This window comes from Ciconia boyciana, chromosome 2, assembly GCF_034638445.1.
Source record: "Ciconia boyciana chromosome 2, ASM3463844v1, whole genome shotgun sequence".
Lineage (NCBI taxonomy): Eukaryota > Metazoa > Chordata > Aves > Ciconiiformes > Ciconiidae > Ciconia > Ciconia boyciana.
Window position 1 is genome coordinate 104,060,858 of NC_132935.1, and position 21,109 is coordinate 104,081,966.

The 21,109-nt window shown below is 36.9% G+C and overlaps 1 protein-coding gene across 1 annotated transcript in view; it reads right to left on the reverse strand.

Moving 5' to 3' along the window:
• Positions 1 to 21,109, reverse strand: part of CNTNAP2 (contactin associated protein 2) — a 1,193,181-nt gene that overhangs the window by 667,933 nt on the left and 504,139 nt on the right. The window contains exon 4 of the mRNA XM_072853401.1: positions 2,001 to 2,148. Coding sequence (XP_072709502.1) covers positions 2,001 to 2,148 — 148 coding nt within the window. The remainder of the gene's footprint in view (positions 1 to 2,000; positions 2,149 to 21,109) is intronic.

Below are 21,109 nucleotides of genomic sequence, written 5' to 3' on the forward strand. Positions count from 1 at the left end.
TATCTACTGATAGCATTTTGGGGACAGCCCAATTCCTGCATGTAAAAACCACACTGCATTTTAGGAGGGCTTTTGAAAGAAAAGTCCCTATACACATCAAAATGTAAAATATTATTATTGATGTTCTATAAACCTCCCACAACAATTATTGAAATAACTTCTAATACAAACAGACCATCAATAAAGGCACAAAGTTATGTTTGGCCACCTCAGTTCTTCTGTGAAGACACATTTGATCAGTATTTTCATAGTTCCAAACATTGTTTCCTTGGCAGATACTTTTTATTCTCCTCCAAAAGTCTGTCAAGCAAGCAACTTTTCATCAAATAACTGAAATCATTTTGTCAACAAGCTGTGTTTTACTTTTTCTCACATTGACTTTAAGCCTCTAAAAGCATCCTGTCATGTATCTACAGTATTTTGTCTATCCATTTCATCAAAGAAATACTACTTTTACTTGTACATATTGCAGCAAAGATCATGGGTTTTATTGTTAGATTCTGCTAAATTTTTTCTGTTGAAGAGAGTCATATTTCACAGTAAACTAGATCTTGGTTTCTTGTATCAAACACCTGAATTTGCATTTGATGCACAAGTAACAAGGTATACTTAAAAGTAAGTATTTATCATGATGCAAAATTAACCACGCTGTAGTGTTTGGTATACTTAAAACAGCATGTAAAACATTTTCGCAGTATGATGGTAAACACTTGTTTATTAAAAGCCGTGTACTGAATAATCACACTGGTACCTAAAACTTCAGAAGCTCAGTTTCTCTTTGAGTAAGAATCAACTTTAGAATAACCCAACCTTCCTGAGATAACAGATATGCTGTTCTCTTTTTACAAATGTATCTCACACCCATGCGTGCCCTCAGCACAGCAGCACCACTACCACAGCGAGTTTGACTTGATTTCTCAACTAAGTTACTGCAGCTGCTGGGAAATTCTCTGTGGTTTAATATACTTTTTAAAAATAGGGCTTTAATTCATTGCATGGAAATAGGAAAAATAATACCAAAACTCTATTCTTCGTGGTTCTTATTGGTTCTAAATGAAAGTATATAGCCTTTTGACTATCTATCCAAATCAAAACAACAACTGAAATCACATGGTGTTTTTCTTTTTTGCTAGTTAGGATGGCAAAGGGGTCCTAACTAGCAAAAGTTAGGATGGTCCCGTATGCCTTCAGTCACCCAGTGAACTCAATGGATGAGACTTCCAGATGTGTGCTCCTTACCTTACTCTAACACCTGGTTATTAAAAGACAAATCTCAAATAGCTCCTTCCAGCTAAAATATCAACAAAGCCAGGACACTGCATTAAAAATACGTACTTAGAAATAGGACATCAGACACTTAATTTTCTGCAGGTTTGTAAACTTTCTTTAAGCACTGGCTGGATTGAATTTGAGGAAGGACATTTAAAAACTAACCTCACTTTTCTTAAAACATAATCAGTTCTGCTCTTAACTTCAGAAGCATTTGTACCATTGCTAATCCAGATTTCAAAAGAAATTATAAAGGAAAAACCTCTGAAAAACGTCACATATTTAGACAATCTGAACTACTCTGATAGAATTCTTATTCATTTGCTTTAATTTTATCTCTAGCACCAGGCAATGAATTATGTCCTGTTTCCCAGTTGTTCCCCTCAAGATACAACATGACATTTTTCTGAATACAATCTTTTCCTCAACTGGCCCATTCAAGCTTATATAATAGTAAAAGTCTTCTGCAAAAGAAACCATGAAGATCAAAAGGAGCAACTTCAAAGCACTATCGCAAATTCCAATGTTGCATCTTCCAGAGAAGAACAAACTAGCAACTCAGAGTTAAGGTTACAATAAATATTTCATGAAGCCCTGGGCAATATAATTAGCAATCCTGGAACATCTTAATCTATTTAAGAAAAAAAGTACTTGAGATTCAGATTTAATCTGAGATCCAAGACCAGTTTTTATTTAGAGGGGAAAAAAGGGACGATCATGGAAAAACTTACAATAGGAGCAGCCGTAGACTTCAATTCTTAACCCAATTTGGCCCTCTCCATTCCAGTCCAAAGGAACTATCCGAACATAGCGAGCAATAACTGGATGTTGTAAATCATGCCGGATCACACTATCAGAGTTGGTATTTCCAGGAAATGCCTAAGTAAAAGAAGAAGAGAAAGAAAATTCTTGTATTACATCTATCTCACATGCCATAAAGGTTCCATTCTGAAGGAAAACATTAGGTAGTGAAGTCCTCTGAGTGTCTAGGTTACGCTGAAGTTTGGTTTAAATGTTTCTTTGATAGTGACCAAATGAACAGTTGATTTACAAAGTTTCACAAGAATACCAAAACAGTAGCATTGAGACCTCTTTGTCCACAACAGGTATGTTGAAATCATGGAACAAGTGCTGCTAGGTAAGAAAGTAATCCATTTTGCATCACTAATCTGTTAGTTATTAACATGGTAATAAAAGTGTCCAACCCAGAGTGTTTTTTTCGGGGGAAGAAGATACCCGTCCTCCATCAGTAAGATTACACACACCAGTCATTTTCCTGTGAATATGAACACTGAAATAACTTGCTTCCTACAATATACAGGGACCCCTTCAATTTCTCAAATTTCTAAGAATTTAAAAATCTTCCTTTACTTTTGATGTATTACCTGCTGTAAAGTGAGTGTCCAGTTTCTTTCCTAACCATAGCCATCACCCACAGCGCAGCCTATTTTTGGTTAATAAAACTTTTGAAGTCAAGAAAGGACACAAGAGCTCTCAAGGGAGTTTTGAAAATCAATGAAGTAAATATTTAGCACTTTGTAGCTTTGTACCTATTGGTAAAACATTTCATAGCATCAAGCTTAAAAGTAAACAATACCTATTAGTTAACATAATAGACTAATTTTTTTTGTCTTTTCAGTTTATGGACAATCCATTCATCCACCAATGGCAGATGTTAAAGATTATCATTCAGTCATTCTCAACATTTTCAGAGAAACTTCCACACCTCTTCACAGGTAATTTTCAATAGAAATAAGTGTCCTGTAACAGTGAACAGAGTAGTCATAAATGAATGGAGAAAAGGTGTCCCATTACTAGTGAGCATATGAAAATAAGAAATTTTTGTGCATTGTCATTAAAAAAAAGATATTTTTGCTACAGAGAAAAAAAAATATTCAGTAGTAGCATCTACACAGTTGCTATCTGCATAAATCCATGTAAAATCCTATAATAAATACCCATAGCGGAACAAAAACCAAAGAAACAAACAACTGGGCTGTAAGGAATACTACTGCAAAATATAGTCATCAAAAATTTGAAAGAGACAAAATTTAAGTCAGCCTTTTGCATACAGATGCAGCAATACCTAATTACATGCCCAGATACTACTTATTCCAAAAGGACATCTTAGATGAATAATTATTTTTTACAGTGCACAGTAGATCTAGGCGTTGGTAAAGGTGAGGAAGATCCACAGGATCCCTTCCTTGGTGGACTCCAAAAATTATGACATATATTAATGGTTACATTCACCTTAATTTTTCTGTACTGCAGCTATTAATGCGCTAAGTGATGATGATGGCACTCCTCACTTCATAGCTGAGCTTGTAAGATACATTAATTAATGTCTATGAAGCACTTACATATTCAAGTGGTAAGTGTTTATAAGGAAATTAACAGTTCTGTCTTCTGAGCTGAATAGAAGACAAACAACAAAGGAAAGCATACACTGAATGAGGACAAAAGCTCCTATTGAACAGCTGCCTATTCTCTTAGTCTTGTTCTAGGAATCACAGAACTTCATGGAGGGAACAAAGAATTTGATCCTTCAAAAAAAAATATTTTAGTGAGCATGCAAGGTAATGCTCCATATTTCAAGAGCAATTTCTGTTTGGGCATATCTTAATTTTGTGATGCTTGGCATAATCTTACCAAAACTCTCTTAATGTAGGTTTTTTCTGGTTGTTTTGTTTTGGGGGTTGTTTGTTTGTTTAATTTGCTGCAAGTATTAGGGGCAAAGGAAGGTGAATATAGGAGGGAATTATATTTTCTACAGAATTTGATTAAATGATTGATGAAAAACGATTCTCAAAATCAGAATGATTTTCTGTAGCTCTCCAAACTTTGTGCCCTGACTTGTGCTTCCTTGGTCAGGAAGATTTAGGGCGGAAACCGGAAGGTGTTTGATATTTAGAAGGTTTCTATTGGTATATGATCCAGTAACACTTGCTGAATGCATAAACACAGTCAATAGAGAATAGGGCAGTCTGTCATTAGTTTCCCCAATTATTAAAATGCATTCCCTTCAGTCTCTAGCAGAACAGTATCTTTTAAATACAGCCTTCATTTAGACAAATATGTTACAGTAATACACGCTCTGTGGATCATGCAAACATCAGGACAAAATCCATCATTGCAAGGCTGAAAAATCAATTTACAGAAGCTTGTGAATTATGTACTATTGCTGTAAAATCTCCTTTTCTGACTGAGAATTGTACGTGGACTCAGAAAGGCAGGTTTTCATTAAAAATTGAGTTTATACAATTTTTGAAGCCACATGTTTGCTAAGGTTAACAAACAGTTTAATAAGATTTAAAAGTATAATTTAGACCCACATCTCTAATAGGAGACTTTTTTAAAAGAGGGAGTGATCTCTGGCTAAAAAAAATATGGACATGTACAATAAGAAACCCCCTTACAAAACTATTTTTCAGAAAAAGGGCAAAATATATGTATAAATTAAACAAGTTTTTCAGATTACTAATCTCATGAACTTAAGTATTATTGCCAGATGTCTGCTTTTCATGGGTAACATGGTTTTTCTTTAACCCAAACTGCGAAAATGACCAAAATGGCTCACTTGTCTGTAAAACAGGTAGCACTATCTCACCAGTCCAACTCCAAAATCCTCTGTTCTACAAGTCATTTCTCTTCCTGTATCAGATTCTGTAAGCTGCTTTATGTTTCAGCTCCCATTGCAATGAAAAGATTGGGAGTGTTGTAAGTAACAACCACTTTTCTCAAAGACAGTGCTCCACAGGATGGCAAAGTAATAAGAATGAAGAAAGGTAAGAAAATATGCCCCCCAATCCTTTCTAAACACTGCTTTAAAACATTTGTTGAACAGAGTTTTCAAAAGTACTCACTAAGAGTTTTGCAACTGGCTTCTTAAGAGTAAAATTTGTTCAGCTCCAAGTATTTTTCAAAATTACTAGGGCAGGTTTATAGGACAGCTAATATATTTTAATGGGCCAACTAATTAAGTTAAAAAAAAATGCTTTTGGCACAGGAGGTTTATTCAGCAGAAGCAGCAGCAAAAAGAAGCTGTACAATCTTTGACATTCACTTTGGCTTTATCAATATGCTTCAGCCACACTACTGTACATAGAGACATTCAGTATAATTTTCTTTGCATAAACAAAGAACCTGAGAGAAGTGAAGGTAAGTTTTCGTGAAATTTGGAAGAAAAGTTAGGGAAAGTTAAGATTCAGACTCAATTTTGTTTCCTGTATTTACAGAACAATGATATTCTAATCAATAATTATAAATGTTAAAGCTAAATTATAAATTTATAGCAGTATTGTAATAAAGTACAGTAGTAAAGTAACATACAGCTTAATAGTATTATTTAAGCAAAACTGACAAAAATGGGTCTAGTTTCCTGTAAAAGGACAGTTTTGCTATACCATTCAGTACTCAACTTTGTGGATACAGCAAGTACATTACAAAATCACATTGTGGGATGTGCTTTGATCACCTTTTACAATAAAGGATTAAAAAGAAATTCTCAGCATTAAAAAAATTATGTCTGAAGTAAGGAGGCTCAAGACTGAATGAAAACAAATGTTATTAAGTGAACAAAAGTGGAAGTTTTCATACTTTAACCAAAGAGGAAAAGAATGAAAGAATGTTGGTCAGATACTCAACCAACCAACCAAAAAAACGTTTGCAATCTTTCAACTCTTAGTGAAGCAGAGAAAAAGGGGTGAAGTCGCACGTTTGCACTTCACCCCAAAAAATCATCACATATATACCAGAGAACCTAACTTACTTAAGGGGAAAATTAATTCTTCACCTGACTTAATGCAGGCGAAGAATTCGCCATGCAAATTAATGATTTATTCAGAGACAAGTATTAAAATCACTTCAAGGTAGGCTCTTTCTAGGGTGATGTAAAAATAGGGCAATGCATGGAATAGTAGGATGACATTTCTTTTCCAGTTAAAAGAGGAAGAAGAACTATTTTTTTTTCATAACTTTCTTTAATTACTAGTAATTTTTTTCATTACTTTAATTATATACTTACTATTATACTTCTTGACAGTTATATTTTGCCATTGGCATTTTAAGCAAAGGAGGGAATAATTTATGGGTCTGAATTTATGAAAAAAATCTAGGCTTCTAGCTTTATTTTGCAACAGCAATAGTGAAAACACTACGGAGTCTATGTTCCATGGTACTATAGCTCTATAAATGGCTCTCATCATCAGAAACAGGATTTGCATGTAAAAGCCACATCAATGAAAGTGTGGTATTATAAAATATGTAAACATCCACAGACAGATAACAGATGTCTGTGGGAAACATAACTGGGTTTTCTTTGAGGACTCCAGGGTGAGTTAAGCATGGAGCTGCCTAAACCTTAAAATCTTTATTTTATAGAAAATCTGCAAAATTCCAGAACAAATACTTTTCCAAAAACTAGAAGGATTACAAACTTGAGAAGTTCATAGCTTTGGTTATGGCTGTCAGGCCTCTGCCTGCACAGCAAAGAAAATCTGGAAGATGTTCTTCCCTTGAGTTGTCAAGACTGCACCATCAAGGAGAGGAGCAGGGCAGGCTGGGTGCTGGGAGCTTTCGGCCAGCAGTGCTGTGGAAGAGTGTTCAGTGTAGCAGGGCAGTCCAAATCCAGGGGCCCTGGAAAAATTCACATTACATATTGGTGACTGAAATCCATAGTAGATTTCAGAGAAACCAAGATGTTTCAAAAAACTGTTCATGTTTTACCACATGAACATTTTAAAAAAAAAACCCTTAAGTTCATTAGAAAACTGAGTCAAGCTCTAAGAACCTGATTGCTGCTGAAACATTTCTCTGCTGGATACCTATGAAAATCCAGCCCAAATGTATGATGTAAACTGAAACAGCAAGAATAAAAGGGCTGGGTAAAGGAAAACGTTATGAGATTAACTTCAAGGAGGAAGCGGGGGGAGGGAAGAGGAAAAAACAACAGCTGGTAAGAAAACAAGCTGCAGAAGGAAAGAAAAATAGCAAACAAACAGAAAAAGTTGAATGGATCAGAAAGCAACAAATTCCGGTTTGGTCAATTTTCATAGAATCATAGAATCATTAAGGTTGGAAAAGACCTCTAGGATCATCTAGTCCACCCGTCAACCCAACAGCTCCGTGCCTACTAAACCATGTCCTGAAGTGCCACATCTACACATTTTTTTAACTCCTCCAGGGATGGTAACTCCACCACCTCTCTGGGCAGCCTGTTCCAATGCTTGACAACCCTTTTGGTGAAAAATTTTTCCTAATAGCCAATCTAAACCTCTCCTGACGCAACTTGAGGCCATTTCCTCTTGTCCTATCACTAGTTACTTGGAAGAAGAGACCGACACCCACCTCTCTACAACCTCCTTTCAGGTAGTTGTAGAGAGCAGTAAGGTCTCCCCTCAGCCTCCGCTTCTCCAGGCTAAACAACCTCAGTTCCCTCAGCCACTCCTCATAAGACTTGTTCTCCAGACCCTTCACCAGCTTCGCTGCCCTTCTCTGGACACGCTCCAGCACCTCAATGTCTCTCTTGTAGTGAGGGGCCCAAAACTGAACACAGTATTCAAGGTGCGGCCTCACCAGTGCCGAGTACAGGGGCATGATCACTTCCGTAGTCCTGCTGGCCACACTATTCCTCATACAAGCCAGGATGCTGTTGGCTTTCTTGGCCACCTGAGCACACTGCCGGCTCATATTCAGCCGGCTGTTGACCAACCTGGGGGTGGTCCTTTTCCGCCAGGCAGCTTTCCAGCCACTCTTCCCCAAGCCTGTAGCATTGCATGGGGTTGTTGTGACCCAAGTGCAGGACCCGACACCTGGCTTTGTTAAACCTCATCTGGTTGGCCTCAGCCCATCAATCCAGCCTGTCCAGATCCCTCTGTAGAGCCTTCCTACCCTCAAGCAGATCGACACTCCCGCCCAACTTGGCATCGTCTGCAAACTTACTGAGGGTGCACTCGATCCCCTTGTCCAGATCATTGATAAAGATATTAAACAGAACTGGCCCCAAAACTGAGCCCTGGGGAACACCACTTGTGACCGGCCGCCAACTGGATTTAACTCAATTCACCACAACTCCCTGGGCCAGGCCATCCAGCCAGTTTTTTACCCAGCGAAGAGTATACCCACCTAAGCCATGAGCTGCCAGCTTATCCAGGAAATTTTAGCTCTGTTTTGACATGTTCCTGTACTCTCTTGTCTTAGTGCTGTGTGGAGTAAGAATAGGTGATAGGAAGTGGTAGTCTTTTGCTTAAAGAACCAGTTCTTCATACTCTCTATTGAACAGCACAATCAGTAACACTACAGCTTGCATACTCTACTCTTTCCTTTAAAACAAACCAAACCAAACATGTTCACAGCAAATCAACATTTCTATAGCATCCTTCACAATCATCTCACACTGTAATGCATCTAAATAGAAAAACAGTATCTGAAAGCAATTAAAAGCTATAGCAGCTATTTTCCTTATCCCAAATGATCCCCAATGAAACCCCCAAAATGATACCTTCAACAGGTGCTGAACCTCATTTTTGAGCTTCACAGTTATAAAATGACCACAGCTCCTAAGAGCACAGGATTAACAACATATGGATAAAGTAAACATTATAATGCTGCTGGTGGTACTCCGTGCTCATATGAACTTGATTCCACTACCGGTGATACCAGTAAACTCCCAATTTCAGTACAGGTACCCACATCCTTCCCTCAGCCACACATCTCAGTTAAGCAAGTTACCTATGTCATGAGTGTAGTACCACCAATTTCTGGAAAAACACTCACATACTCAAACTACGGAACTTGGTCAAGTACCCACTTTAAATCAGGTCCTAAATTAATATATAAGGACTGGAAAGATTTCCAATGCGATCTCCAGTGAAGAGAGAAACAAGAACAATAGGTTAATTTAAGTCAAGAAAATTGTCTGAGACACTTCTGCTCTCACTGTATCAGTTCATGGCCCTTTAAAACCAATATGCAAGCAATGATCACTGCATTTATATCATTCTTCTGTTTTAATTTCCAGGAAGAGACAAGATGTTTGCTTTACATCTTAGAACTGGTTTATTAATAGCAGAACACTTACGCAATCTTGTACTGCATATGTGGATGTGCATCCATGTGTCTTTCTGCCTGTCAGTCTTCTCTCTTAACTTTGGAGCTCACTGGGCCAATTTAAATCAAACTTTGATGAAGAGAAGGAAATCTAAATATTTTATGTAGTTGTAAGGTGGTCAATAAGAAGAAATATGCATCTTATTACCATCTAGTAATAGGCTTATAATATAACTGAATACACATCTTTTCTATGTTCAAAATATTTCCTAGCAGTTTTTAAACAGAACCATAATTTTGATCACATTACTCCCTTAAATTCTCTACTGATTCCCAGAGGGTTTACTTTCAGGTCCAAATTCTTTCTTTGTATGCTAAAAACATATTCTAACTATGTATGCATTGTAATTAGATGTATAACATCATGTAATTATCACTACATCCAAAGAATAATGCTGAAAGCTGTATTTGTTGCCTTTTACCCTTTCACATCTCCCAGCAAAACCAAATGGTTCAGCAACATAACATTATTGATTTTTCTAACATAAGATGCTAACATTTAATAACCTGCTTAACCATTGCTATACTTAAAAAGAACTTCATGTCATTTACAGGAACATTTATTTTTTTATTATTTTAACAGGAGCCTCAAGAAATCCTGAAGTCTCAAGAAATCTTTAAGGGATAATTCCATCTTCTGTTCACAGATGGCTCCTACAGATTTCCGTTTTGTACACTGATTCCTAGAAAAAGTTTTTAAAACTTGAAGAGAGAGAATTGGAGGAATCATAAAGCAAGCTATGATACCTTGGATACAATTTCAGACACTCGAAATAAAAATTAGAAATATGAGTTTCATATTCAAATCTGTCACTGAGTTTTAACTTGGTGTATTGATGTTTGTAGTTTTTCTTTAAACAACAACAAACAAGAACCTCATACACAAACAAACTGAAACCAAAAAACCTCACATGAGCATGGCCACTGTTTCCAGAACATGATTAATATTAACTGGATGCAAACGAAACGCTCTTTTCTCCTCTAGCACTATTATAGGATATTATCTTTGTTTGATTTACTTTCAGAAATGAAGCCTAAAGCCAAATTCCAAAACAAAAAAAGAACTACCTGTCCACCCTGCTGATACAACCCAAACCCAAGAATGAATTGCTTTTCTCATACTTCTACATACTAATTGTTCATACCTTTTTATGTGCAGAAACATTACCGAGTTATCTGTGCATTTTGCTAGGGAAACCAACTGCTTTCCAGGACGGAACAGCAATCCTTTGTTAACTTTATATTACATCAAGATTTGAGGTAGGACATCTGATAGTGCACATGTGTATAGACTGGGGGGTTTTTTTTTGATTGTTTTCCCTGCAAATCCACTTAATCCCCCTATTCCCCTAACCTTTAGGCTTAAGAAAAAGAGGACACAAACATATGGTTACGTTTTACTTTATAGGACATCACAGATGGCATCACAGCAAGGGCGGCAACAGACTCGCGCTTCTCCACATCCTGAAATTGAACATAATATTCCAGAGATGTGCCAAATAGCTCACCAGCAAATATCTGATTCCCTTTTGGTGTGGACACCAAACATAACATTAAAAACTTCTACTACTGATATTCACAAAGTTAGCAGATAATTTTCAGGTCTGCATAATGAACAAGATATTTCAACCCCTGTGCTGAACCATATAGGTTTTGTTCAAGATGACATAAAATGGTGAAAATTTATTTTTTTTTAAAAACCTAAAATATACACCAAAAATATTAAGTAAATTAAACACTGAAAGGTTAGGTTTCCTGCAGAGTCTTAATGAATTCATTAATAACATTATGATATACATTTATTTCCACAATTACATGCTGTTTACTCCCCAGAGATTCATACAATACCCAAGGAGATAATTGTGATTGTCCATCCTGATACCCTAAACAACTGAGGTTGCATTACCTTGAAGTTTTGGGGTGGTTTTTTTCCATTTTTAACCATATTTACATTCAACAAGAAAAACAGATGAGCTTGATTTGGAAACTTTTGCTGATGAAAGTCTATCCTTGTCTTTGGAAATTTGTTCCCAAGATTTAAGATCCAGTATTTACACTTAGATTGAATCTGTGAAAATGCAACCTTCCAGCCATTGAATAATGCTACATCTTTGCTGTCAAGATCAACTGATTGCATCATCAGTAAAAATTTCTTAACAAATTGGGGAGTAATCATTAATGTGCTCATAGTCTTAAATAAACTAAACAGATTTTAACTCTTAGACATTTCAGGTCACGAGGTAGACCCACTCCAGGGATAACTTAAAGTTTTATAATGAATTAGACTGATAGCTTTAAGATAGTTCCTTTATTTGCATGAGAAACTGAAACATGCGTAGTGTCCAAGCCTGTGGACTGCCAGATGGGAAAGGACTGTCTTCCATGAAGGTAACATATAGGTTACACAGGTAACAAAGGTAACATAACTCTCTATAGCACAGGAGCTGGTTTCTCTTTGTGACTGCCCCAGAGCTCCCATGTGATGCTAGACAAATAAGTTGCAAAAAACTTCAGTGAAACGTAGTATAGTTGCGTGGACACACAAAATGATTAGGTAGTTTTGACTTAATCTTTCACTTTCTCAGTTCCACATATAAAATAGGGAGTAAAAATTCACTTGTTTTATGGGGTTGTAAAAATAAAATACTTATTAAGCACTTAGTCAAGTATTCACATGGGCACCTAAATTAGAAATCTGAGCCTTTTGTGGTCAGTGAAGCAAAGTGGGAGATAGGAACTAAATTAAAAGCTTGCCACTCTTCACTGGCTACACAGCAAAACATAAATTTTCCTGGGTGTAATATAAATGTATTCTACAAAATGGAGAATATAATCAACAACTTACTTCCTAAAGTTGCCTCGTGAGTGATTCACATTAGAAGAAAAAGAACACAAAAACCAGTGTGAAATGGTTATAGAGACAGAATAAAAAATGCTTTTCTCCCAGGGCATTGTGAGGTTGTATTCATTAATAGAGAAAAATTAATTTTGCTACAGCTTCTGTAGAATGAAAGAGAGCCAGGAAGAATGTGTTTCCAGACTAACTAAACACAACTGCAGTCATTACTGAAATAATAACAGCAACAGCTGTCTGATCACTGGCTGCTGGGCTACAGAGCTCAACAGTAACAGGAGCTCTCACCTTGAGAAGAAGAGCAAGCACAGAGGAACCCAGTGGCTCTTGGTTTCTTCTCCTCTCTAGTACTTGGCAATTTTCACACACTTTAACGCATTTAAATAGCTTTTAAGTAATTTTCAGAACAGTATTTGTTCCTTTTACATCAGCCTGGTCTCAAAGCTTCTTGTGTCTCTTCTACACAGCTCCACTACTCTACTGGGTTACTTATATGAAACTTTGCAACCCAAGAAGTTGAGGCTGTTACTAGCGAGTGCACTTCTGAGAGGCAGGTACAAACTCAGCAATGTCATTCCACACCCCCTGCACTTAGTGCATCGGATTATAAGACTCTGAAACTCCCTGCAGGAAAAAGTACAAAGGCAAACATATTTTAAATACTGTTTAGAATCTTCTTTATTCAGCAGGGACATAGCAAGTAAATAAAGTAAGCTTTTGAACTCTTAATTTGGTTATATATTCATATAAACAACATTCTCTGCCCATGATAAAAAACCATAAATTGTGACTTCAATTTGATTTATATAAATCAAAATTACCATACTTGCTCTTTTCATATTCTTTCTTTTCAAGTGATGAGGAAATCAGGATGGTCAATTTTTAAGATAAAGAGTTCTCAGTTATGAGTGGTTTTCATTCCTATGTGAAATCACAGAAATGTCCAAAGACTACTTTTCAGATCATTGCAATTCTGCCTAGACTATTAGCATGCAAGAAACAACCCTTAACCAAAACATGTGCCATATCTGAAATAGTTTGTTACAGGAATGCAATTGTAAATCAAGCTGTGGGGACTAAAGTCTGGTTATTGTGTATTAACTGCTCCAAGTTTGAAGTTAATATTGTATGTTGAAATAACAATAAACCAACTTTGAAGACAAAAATTAAAAAATTAGGTGTTTTTCCAGTATACTTTCTATGTCTGTTTAATGCTGGGATTATAGTTAATTGCAAATAGCATTTGTAGTTCTCCATAACTCAAATGAGCTTCCCAATAATGGGAAGTAAGACTGGATAACAACAAAATAATAAGCTTCCTTTAAACATGTCTTCAGCTGTCCTTAAGTCATGTTAAAACATTACAAAATTATAGAAACTTGAAAAGTATGCATCTAGTATAATTTTGTATCTTTTTGTTTTGTTTTGGTATGCTTCCAAGTTGTTATGTTTATGAAAGGAAAAAAATAAATGTATAGTATTAAGTCAAGATTTAGTAGACAATGCCTGGAGAAAAAAAGAGGAAAATTATTACTATTGCCATCTAACACTAATACATGTCTCAGTTTCTGCCTGTAGCTGCAGTACTCTCTGAACATGTCAAGAGGGAAGAAAATAAAAATAACTTATCTAAAATACTTTGCATGCACTAAAATCAACAATTCCAATGGCAAATGCAGTTACCAACAATAACTAGGATACAGGAAATCTCTAGCCATTTTCCTTTTCTTTTCTCCTATTTGCCCTAGGCAGAGCCCATACTCTGAAAAGCACTACCTTAAGTCAAGATCTTCCTGATGGAGGATCACAGGTTTAGAACCTTTTGCTCCGTGGCCCAGGACCAAATATAACCCAAATATAAATATGGGAAACATTAATGTGGATCCTTTCTAAAACTCAGTACAAGTCTAAAAGGGCTCCAAACACAAAGAATCATAAGAAAAATAGCAAGCAAACACAAAATTCCTATCTCAGGAAGAATATGTGGAGTAGGACTCTTTAGAATAATCCTTTCAAACTGATCAAAGCAATATTACTAAGAAATCCCGAAAAGCAGAATTACAATATGTGACAGTCTTCAAACATGCCTGCCTGTCCTTCGACTGGCATCTAAAAGCTGCTCGCCTTTCTAGGGAAATAAGGACAGTTTTAACCACTTGGCCTTTTGAAATGATACTAAAAAGCCACAGGAATATTTTATAAAGGAATGTGCAAAGGAATATGTGAATGGTTACAAGTTACCTCTTTCTTCAGGGATTTCTTTCAGTTAACTTCTTATTCTTTTTTTTTTTTTTTTCTGCTAAGATGAAAATGATATAAAGATTTTGGAAGGACTGCAGAATACTTGCGTCTCTGCTTGAGTCCATTCTGACAGTGTGAAATGGCAACTCAGCCTTCATGCAGAAAGTGCCTGATACCCATATCAGAAGTTTAGAGTAAGAAGTAATCTCTGATTGGAAACCCTGGGAATTTAGTAAACCATTAAATGTTGTAACAAAGGAGACTACTGAAGGTAATATTTTTGTTTTAAATTAAATAACCTGATTTCATCCCATTACATCTTTTCCAACTGTATTCTTTCAGGAGTTATATTTTTTTCCTTTGATAGAGATAATATGCCTCTGTAATTTCCCTATCATGTTTTTTCGTTCAGGTTTACATCAAGTACTATTCTGAAAGTGCCTGTATAGCCATCTTTTGCTATGCCCTCAAATAGCTGTTAGCAACTGAAATAGGACTTCCATATATCAAAAACCTTGTTTAATAATCAGCAAAGGTGAATCTATTTTGAAAACAATAATTGGAGGAGGGAAGGTTTTTAAAATTTCGATCACCTGTCCACTTCTTCTTTTCCTTACAATTCATAAAATGAATAGTAAAGTGATTTAATGGCCTAATTTGCTTGCAACAGAAACATCCTAAATTTAATTTTAAGCTGTGTTATAAATCTTAGGGGATTGAACATTTTGAGTCAATTGATCACTAGTTGTGTGCAAGTCATTTTTTTTCCTCACGCAGCATGGGCAATTTTATCTGATTTAGGTATTTCTGGTTTGTTTGTTTATTTTTGGCAGCCAGGATGCATGGTTCCCTGACCAAGGAGGCAGTGACATTTTGAGTTTAGTGTGACCTCATCGCAGTCTCTTGAGTCTATCACTGAGCAGGGCTGAGGGCCTCTATGGCCACTGAATGAAAGGAAGCGTTGAAAGTTGATAGAACACCACCCGTGCCATTAATAGCCTCATGTGTTTTACTACTTGTGAAGAAGCAGAAGGTGGAAATTCTGACACAGAAAGATCTTTATCACTGATGACCAATATTTGTCCTACATGATTTACTCGCCCGTGACAAGGACTTGCAGCAGCACAGAAAAGGTGCAGTGCAGTTCTCCTCCTGTGCAAAGGCCCAAATTGATCAGGAAAAGGCTGATAGATACACAGTGAATCTTCTTGCATATTCTTTTTTCCAAAGGTACGTCACACTGACATTGCTGTTTTCCAATAATGGCAGGTGTTCTTACTATCACCGGCTTTCATAGTGAAGACGCCATGACCTTGTTGCTATTTATTAGTCTGGTATATCCCTTTGTCTACAACCAATATGAGAGAAACCAAAAATACTCTTTGTGGTTATTTTTAGGAAGGAGGAGTGGAAAGGCAAAGGAACAAGGATCTCCCTATCTTTCACTTCCCCTGCTTCTAGACGCATGTAGTTACTGCTTGAGAGTATTTTGAAAACATACTTGAAAGTGCTCAGAATAAATTTAGAGCTCTTCAGAAGGAAGAGGTTATCATAATGTTACTCTGTTTCTCTGTGGGACTGCAGGAGTCACCTGCAGGAAACATCTTTACAGCCGTTTGATAAAGCTCTGTAAATACTTGTAATAGTACAAGCACTGCAGCCAGGAATGACTGTTGGCAGTTGTGCTTTGTTGCTTACCTAATGTGTGAACTTAGACTAACAGCCTAATGTCTCTGAAACTCATTCCGTCTGCAAAATGGAGATAATACTCTCAGAAGTGTTTGCTGAGAATCCATTAGCTATTATTTATGCACTGATCCTCTAAAACCAAAAACAATCCATGCACTGTTTTTACATCCCTGCTTGTCTAAAAAAAAGAAATAAATCAAATTACAGAGACTCATTGACTTTCGTGGCCAGAAGGGAGCATTATGATAATCTAGTCTGGAGTTCAGTAGACACAGAGTACCAACTCCCATGCACTAGTTCAAGTAATGAGTTCTCAGTCTGGGCTATAGTGCAATATTCATAAGGTTATTCAGTCTTGATTTCCAAACTGGAAGTGATGGAAAATCAAATCTATCACACCCCTGTGGAAGCTCTTCCAATGGTTACTTACATTCAGTGTTAAAAGTACGCATTATTTCTACTTGGGCTTTGTCTGGTTTGTTCCTCCAGTCACTGGATCTCATTACATCTTTTGTTCTGTATAAAAGAATGGTTCACTATCATGGATAACTTCTCCTTTGTAAGAACCTGGCAAACTAGGATGAGAAAACACTGGCTATACTTCCACAACTTCAAAATAATCAGATAATTAAGCAAAACTGGTAATTTGTCTGAAACAGCTTGCAAAACAACAACATGATCTGGCTTAAAAGACTTGTACAGGCTTTCTTTTAAAGACACTAGTTTAGTTTGGGTTTTTTGTTTTCCCCCCTCCCTCACTGATGGATGTGTCAAGTCAGACTAAAATAACAGCATGGGTATTCATTCTCTTGCTGTGCCAGTCTTAAACATCAGGGTTCAACCCCTTCTTAAATAGGATCACTGGAAGGTTCCCAATTATCACTCTCATTATGCATTATTATCTTGCTGGGATTGCTATATTGTATTGTAACAGAAAACGTTCAGGCAGTCTGCACTGTGCTCCATATAAACTCAGCTATGACTTAACTCAATGATACAAGCAATATGGTAACACAATAGCTCATACTTCCATTTAAAAATTGTCATTCCTCTTTTTGTAAAATAACATCAGTTCAGACAATCTCTGTGCAATCCACTCTGATTGCTTAAAATAACTCTGCTACAAATGTTAAATAGCTGTCATATTAATATATCAGAGGCCACGGTGAATATCTAGTTTTTAGGAAGAATGCCACGAAAGTTCAATCCATCTTTGAATAAAGACACCTTTTTTTCAAAGAGCCCATTTCATACTCATGTATATAGACAATACAATTGTTTATCCTTGTTAGTCTGAGCTTGCTTAAGGAAGAATAAAAGGAATATACTTTAGACAAAACGGAGAGCCAAGCAAGGTAGAAAGAAAGCAGCAGTGATAGATCCTTGTTTTCAGGAGCTTTTCATAAATTCTCTTGGGAAGCCAACTGAGTTTCATTGAAGGGAATGAATCAATGGTCCTTCATAAAAAGAAAATCAATTAGAAAGTCATTACCTGAAAATTAGCACTCAAAAAACAAAATTCCATTTTAAAGCCAATTAGACTATATGTCAGTACTAAGTTGAATTGCACTTGCATTGATGTATGCAAAGTGATGAACATCCTCCATCCCTAAGAGATGTAGAGAGTGAAAAATTAAAGAACATGTTTATAGACACTATTGAATTTATTTTTTGCAAGCTATCTCGAGCAGCAGATGACTATGCTGGGCTTTATAACACCTTTACATTGTATATCTCAAGTACTGATGTTCTTACTGGAATTACAGCACTTGAGGAAACCTTACTTTTGCTCGCTGTCATAACAACACATAGGAAACCAACTGCTACTGTAAAAGCCAGAGAAAGGGCTGAAGGCAGGTAAGTACCCCCAATAGCCTCTTTCTCCCAATAGCTTGCCATAGTCCTGGTGTGATTTGTGTTTTGTGCCACACTGGAAAGGCAAGTAGTGCTAAGTGTTGAGAACGCAAAGTAGACAGCATCTCACAGAAGAGCTAAAATCTCCCCCTGGCCTGCAGCTGGACAGTCAGCCCTACTTGTCTTCCTGTCTACAGTGACCAGGCTAATCCATCATGCCTGGGTCTGCAGTGCAGAAAGAGTGGTATATCCCTTCCTCACAGGTCTGGTCTGAGTAACAGGAGGCAGCAGAAATCGCTCCCTGAAGGTGGGATGCTGCAGCTTGCAACACTAAAGCGGCGTTCAGGTAAGTACGCCTGGCCACATCGTATCATTGCAATGGAGGGGGCGCTCCCCCTACATCTACCAGTAGAGGTTTAATCTTAAAACACAGAAGAAACAAGACATAGAAGTATGAATTCGCTACACAACATTAAGCACATCTTAATCACATACTTAACATCATGCACACACTTAAGTAGAATTAGGTTAAATAGCTAAATTGTAAGTGCCATCTTGAAATGAGAAGCTTTTCTGAGTTGAGGTAAAGCGGTTCAGCTTCAAGAACTTAATTTAGGTGCTAAATTGAAGTGCCTAGTGACAGACGTGCTGGAATAACCAAGGCATCCCCATCGACCCAGGAGATGTGACACAATGTGCCGGCGGTCTGGGAGGAGCCAACAGCTGGTGGCCAGGCCACACGTCAGAGGTCTCTCAGCTGGTGCTGGGTACCTAAATTCAGGAAATGGAACTGCACTCTAGGTGCCTAGAGCACATCTGTCTGTGTATGAGATTAATCCTGCCCTAGGGCTATCTGTTTATCTTCTAGCACCATACACTTACTTCAGAGAATAAGTTTAGGTAAAGGTCTACCCAAGTGTTCTGGTAACAGTTACTTGTACATTAGAAACCAGGTATTCTAGGCCATAGGAACATATAGAGTAGAATTTCCATATGCTTCTTCAGTTATACTGATTAGTATTTTTGCCTTTGGGTTTGGTGATGGCAGATAAGTAATGCTTGGGAACAAAAACACTAAAATCCTGTCAGATGACATTTATCGCTGGGGCCCACTTTGTCTGGGTTGACAAATTAATCACCATGTTTAGACTTAATAATTGAGTCAAATAATGTGGCTCAAAACACTTTGCACTCCATCCATAATTCCAAAATCTAGCACAAAGACCATCATTTTAAAGTGTTAGCCTGGATCTATGGAGTGGTACTGGAAACAGAAAAATGGATAAATTACATGTCAGAAATGAATACAAATAATACAGAATGAGATGGCATGATTTTTTTTAAAAAAGACTGTTACTCGAGTACTATGTTTATGAAATCCAGAACCACCACATACCATGCTGTTATTGTCCCTCATTTAATCCATAGCTATCAAAACCTATTTTTAAAACACAGTGCATCTTTATATTACCTTTTCATACAGGATAAAAGATGGTTATTAAATGAAAATATACCTACCTAAGTTAGGCATCAGTGTAAGATAGCATATAAATGGCCAGTATTAAAGAATATATATGAAAAGTTTCTGAATGCTCATTTATATTTTACAACTGTAGCTCGGGTTCTTTGGTTCTACTTCCAAATAACCCCAGTGTATCTCAGCAGAATACCTAGACATCTAAGTCACTGCCTGTGTTTAGGAAGGTGGTTTGCTCACTCGTGAGAGGTGCTCCCAAGAGGAAGGATTTTAGAAATTTTCTCAACACAAATACTGAGTACCTTATCTTTTGCTCCAACAGGTCAGTCAGTAAGTCAGCTCTGCTTTCTTTGCACATCATCTGTAAATGAGAACGCCGAGGGCTGACTTCTCACGTATTTGTTGTGTTAAGGGAAAAAGAACTATAGCAGTAACGGATGAGAATATATAAGAAGTTGGGTCTAATCACAGCTATGCAATGCTGTATTCCTGAAAGCAGCATTAAACCCTTAGGGCTATGCTGGAAAATTGCTGTGCGGAGCTGTAACTATGCACTTGCCTTTGACAGCAACATCTCAACATAATGTTTGAAATATCTGAGCGAGTGACCTGACCCGTTCTAGGCCCAAGTGAGATGCTGCATTTCTGTTCAGGGAAAAGTTCATCAATTCCGACATCTACAAGTTATAAACTATTTATATTTCTAGCTAAATTCTGAATTTAAAATAAACATGTCTTCTCAGACTGTAAGTGTACTGCTGCATTTTAAAAGATCATAAAGGTCATAAATGAACAAAGTTTTGTAGAAATTGTCAAACACTAAGTACTGTAATGATAGTATTGAGCTCTCAAGTGCTAAAAACAGGGAAGAGAACAAAGTGGGGAAGGGAAGAGGAAAGAACAGCGAAAAAATTGTCATTAAAAATTATAGAGCCAGCAAATATGTCCACATTTCTGCCAACTTCTGCTGACAAAGGCCTGGAAACAGCACAAATCAGGAAATTAGTGGATGCATTGGGTAGTTGCTGGGTCTGATTAAGTCTCCAGTTTATTACAAGTTGATTCCATGTTTCAGAAACAGCAGACAATTTCAATACTGCCTGCTCAATATGGTAACACACTCTTGGAACACACAGTAGTGCTTCTTATCTGTGATGCTTTGCATGCACTGTCTAGAATTTTAAGTTTGTATAGTGAAGAAAGAGTGTATTTGCACAATTTTCTTTACTATAATTACCAGACGGGCTTGAGGATTTTTTAAAATAAGAAAAAAATGCATTTTTGGGTTTTTTTTTTAAACCTTTAAAATTCCTTTTTTTAAAAGGAATTTACAAGTAGTTTCCTAAATAGAAATGGACCTAACCTTAAAGAAAAGTTCTTCTGTTAGTGAAAATCTGAACTCCTTGCTTATGTCTCAGTAAAGGCCAAGTTATCCTCTCCTTAAGCAGCAGGGCTGATCATACTTTATTGGAACACAGAAAAGTTTAGGTACAGAGGAATTGTCATGGCCTACATGCACGATGTGATTTTCTCTATTTTTGCATAGATCTTCCCTAAGTACAACCCCTTATTACCTTACAGTCTGAACCAAGGGGATGATCAGCAAATAACGTTTC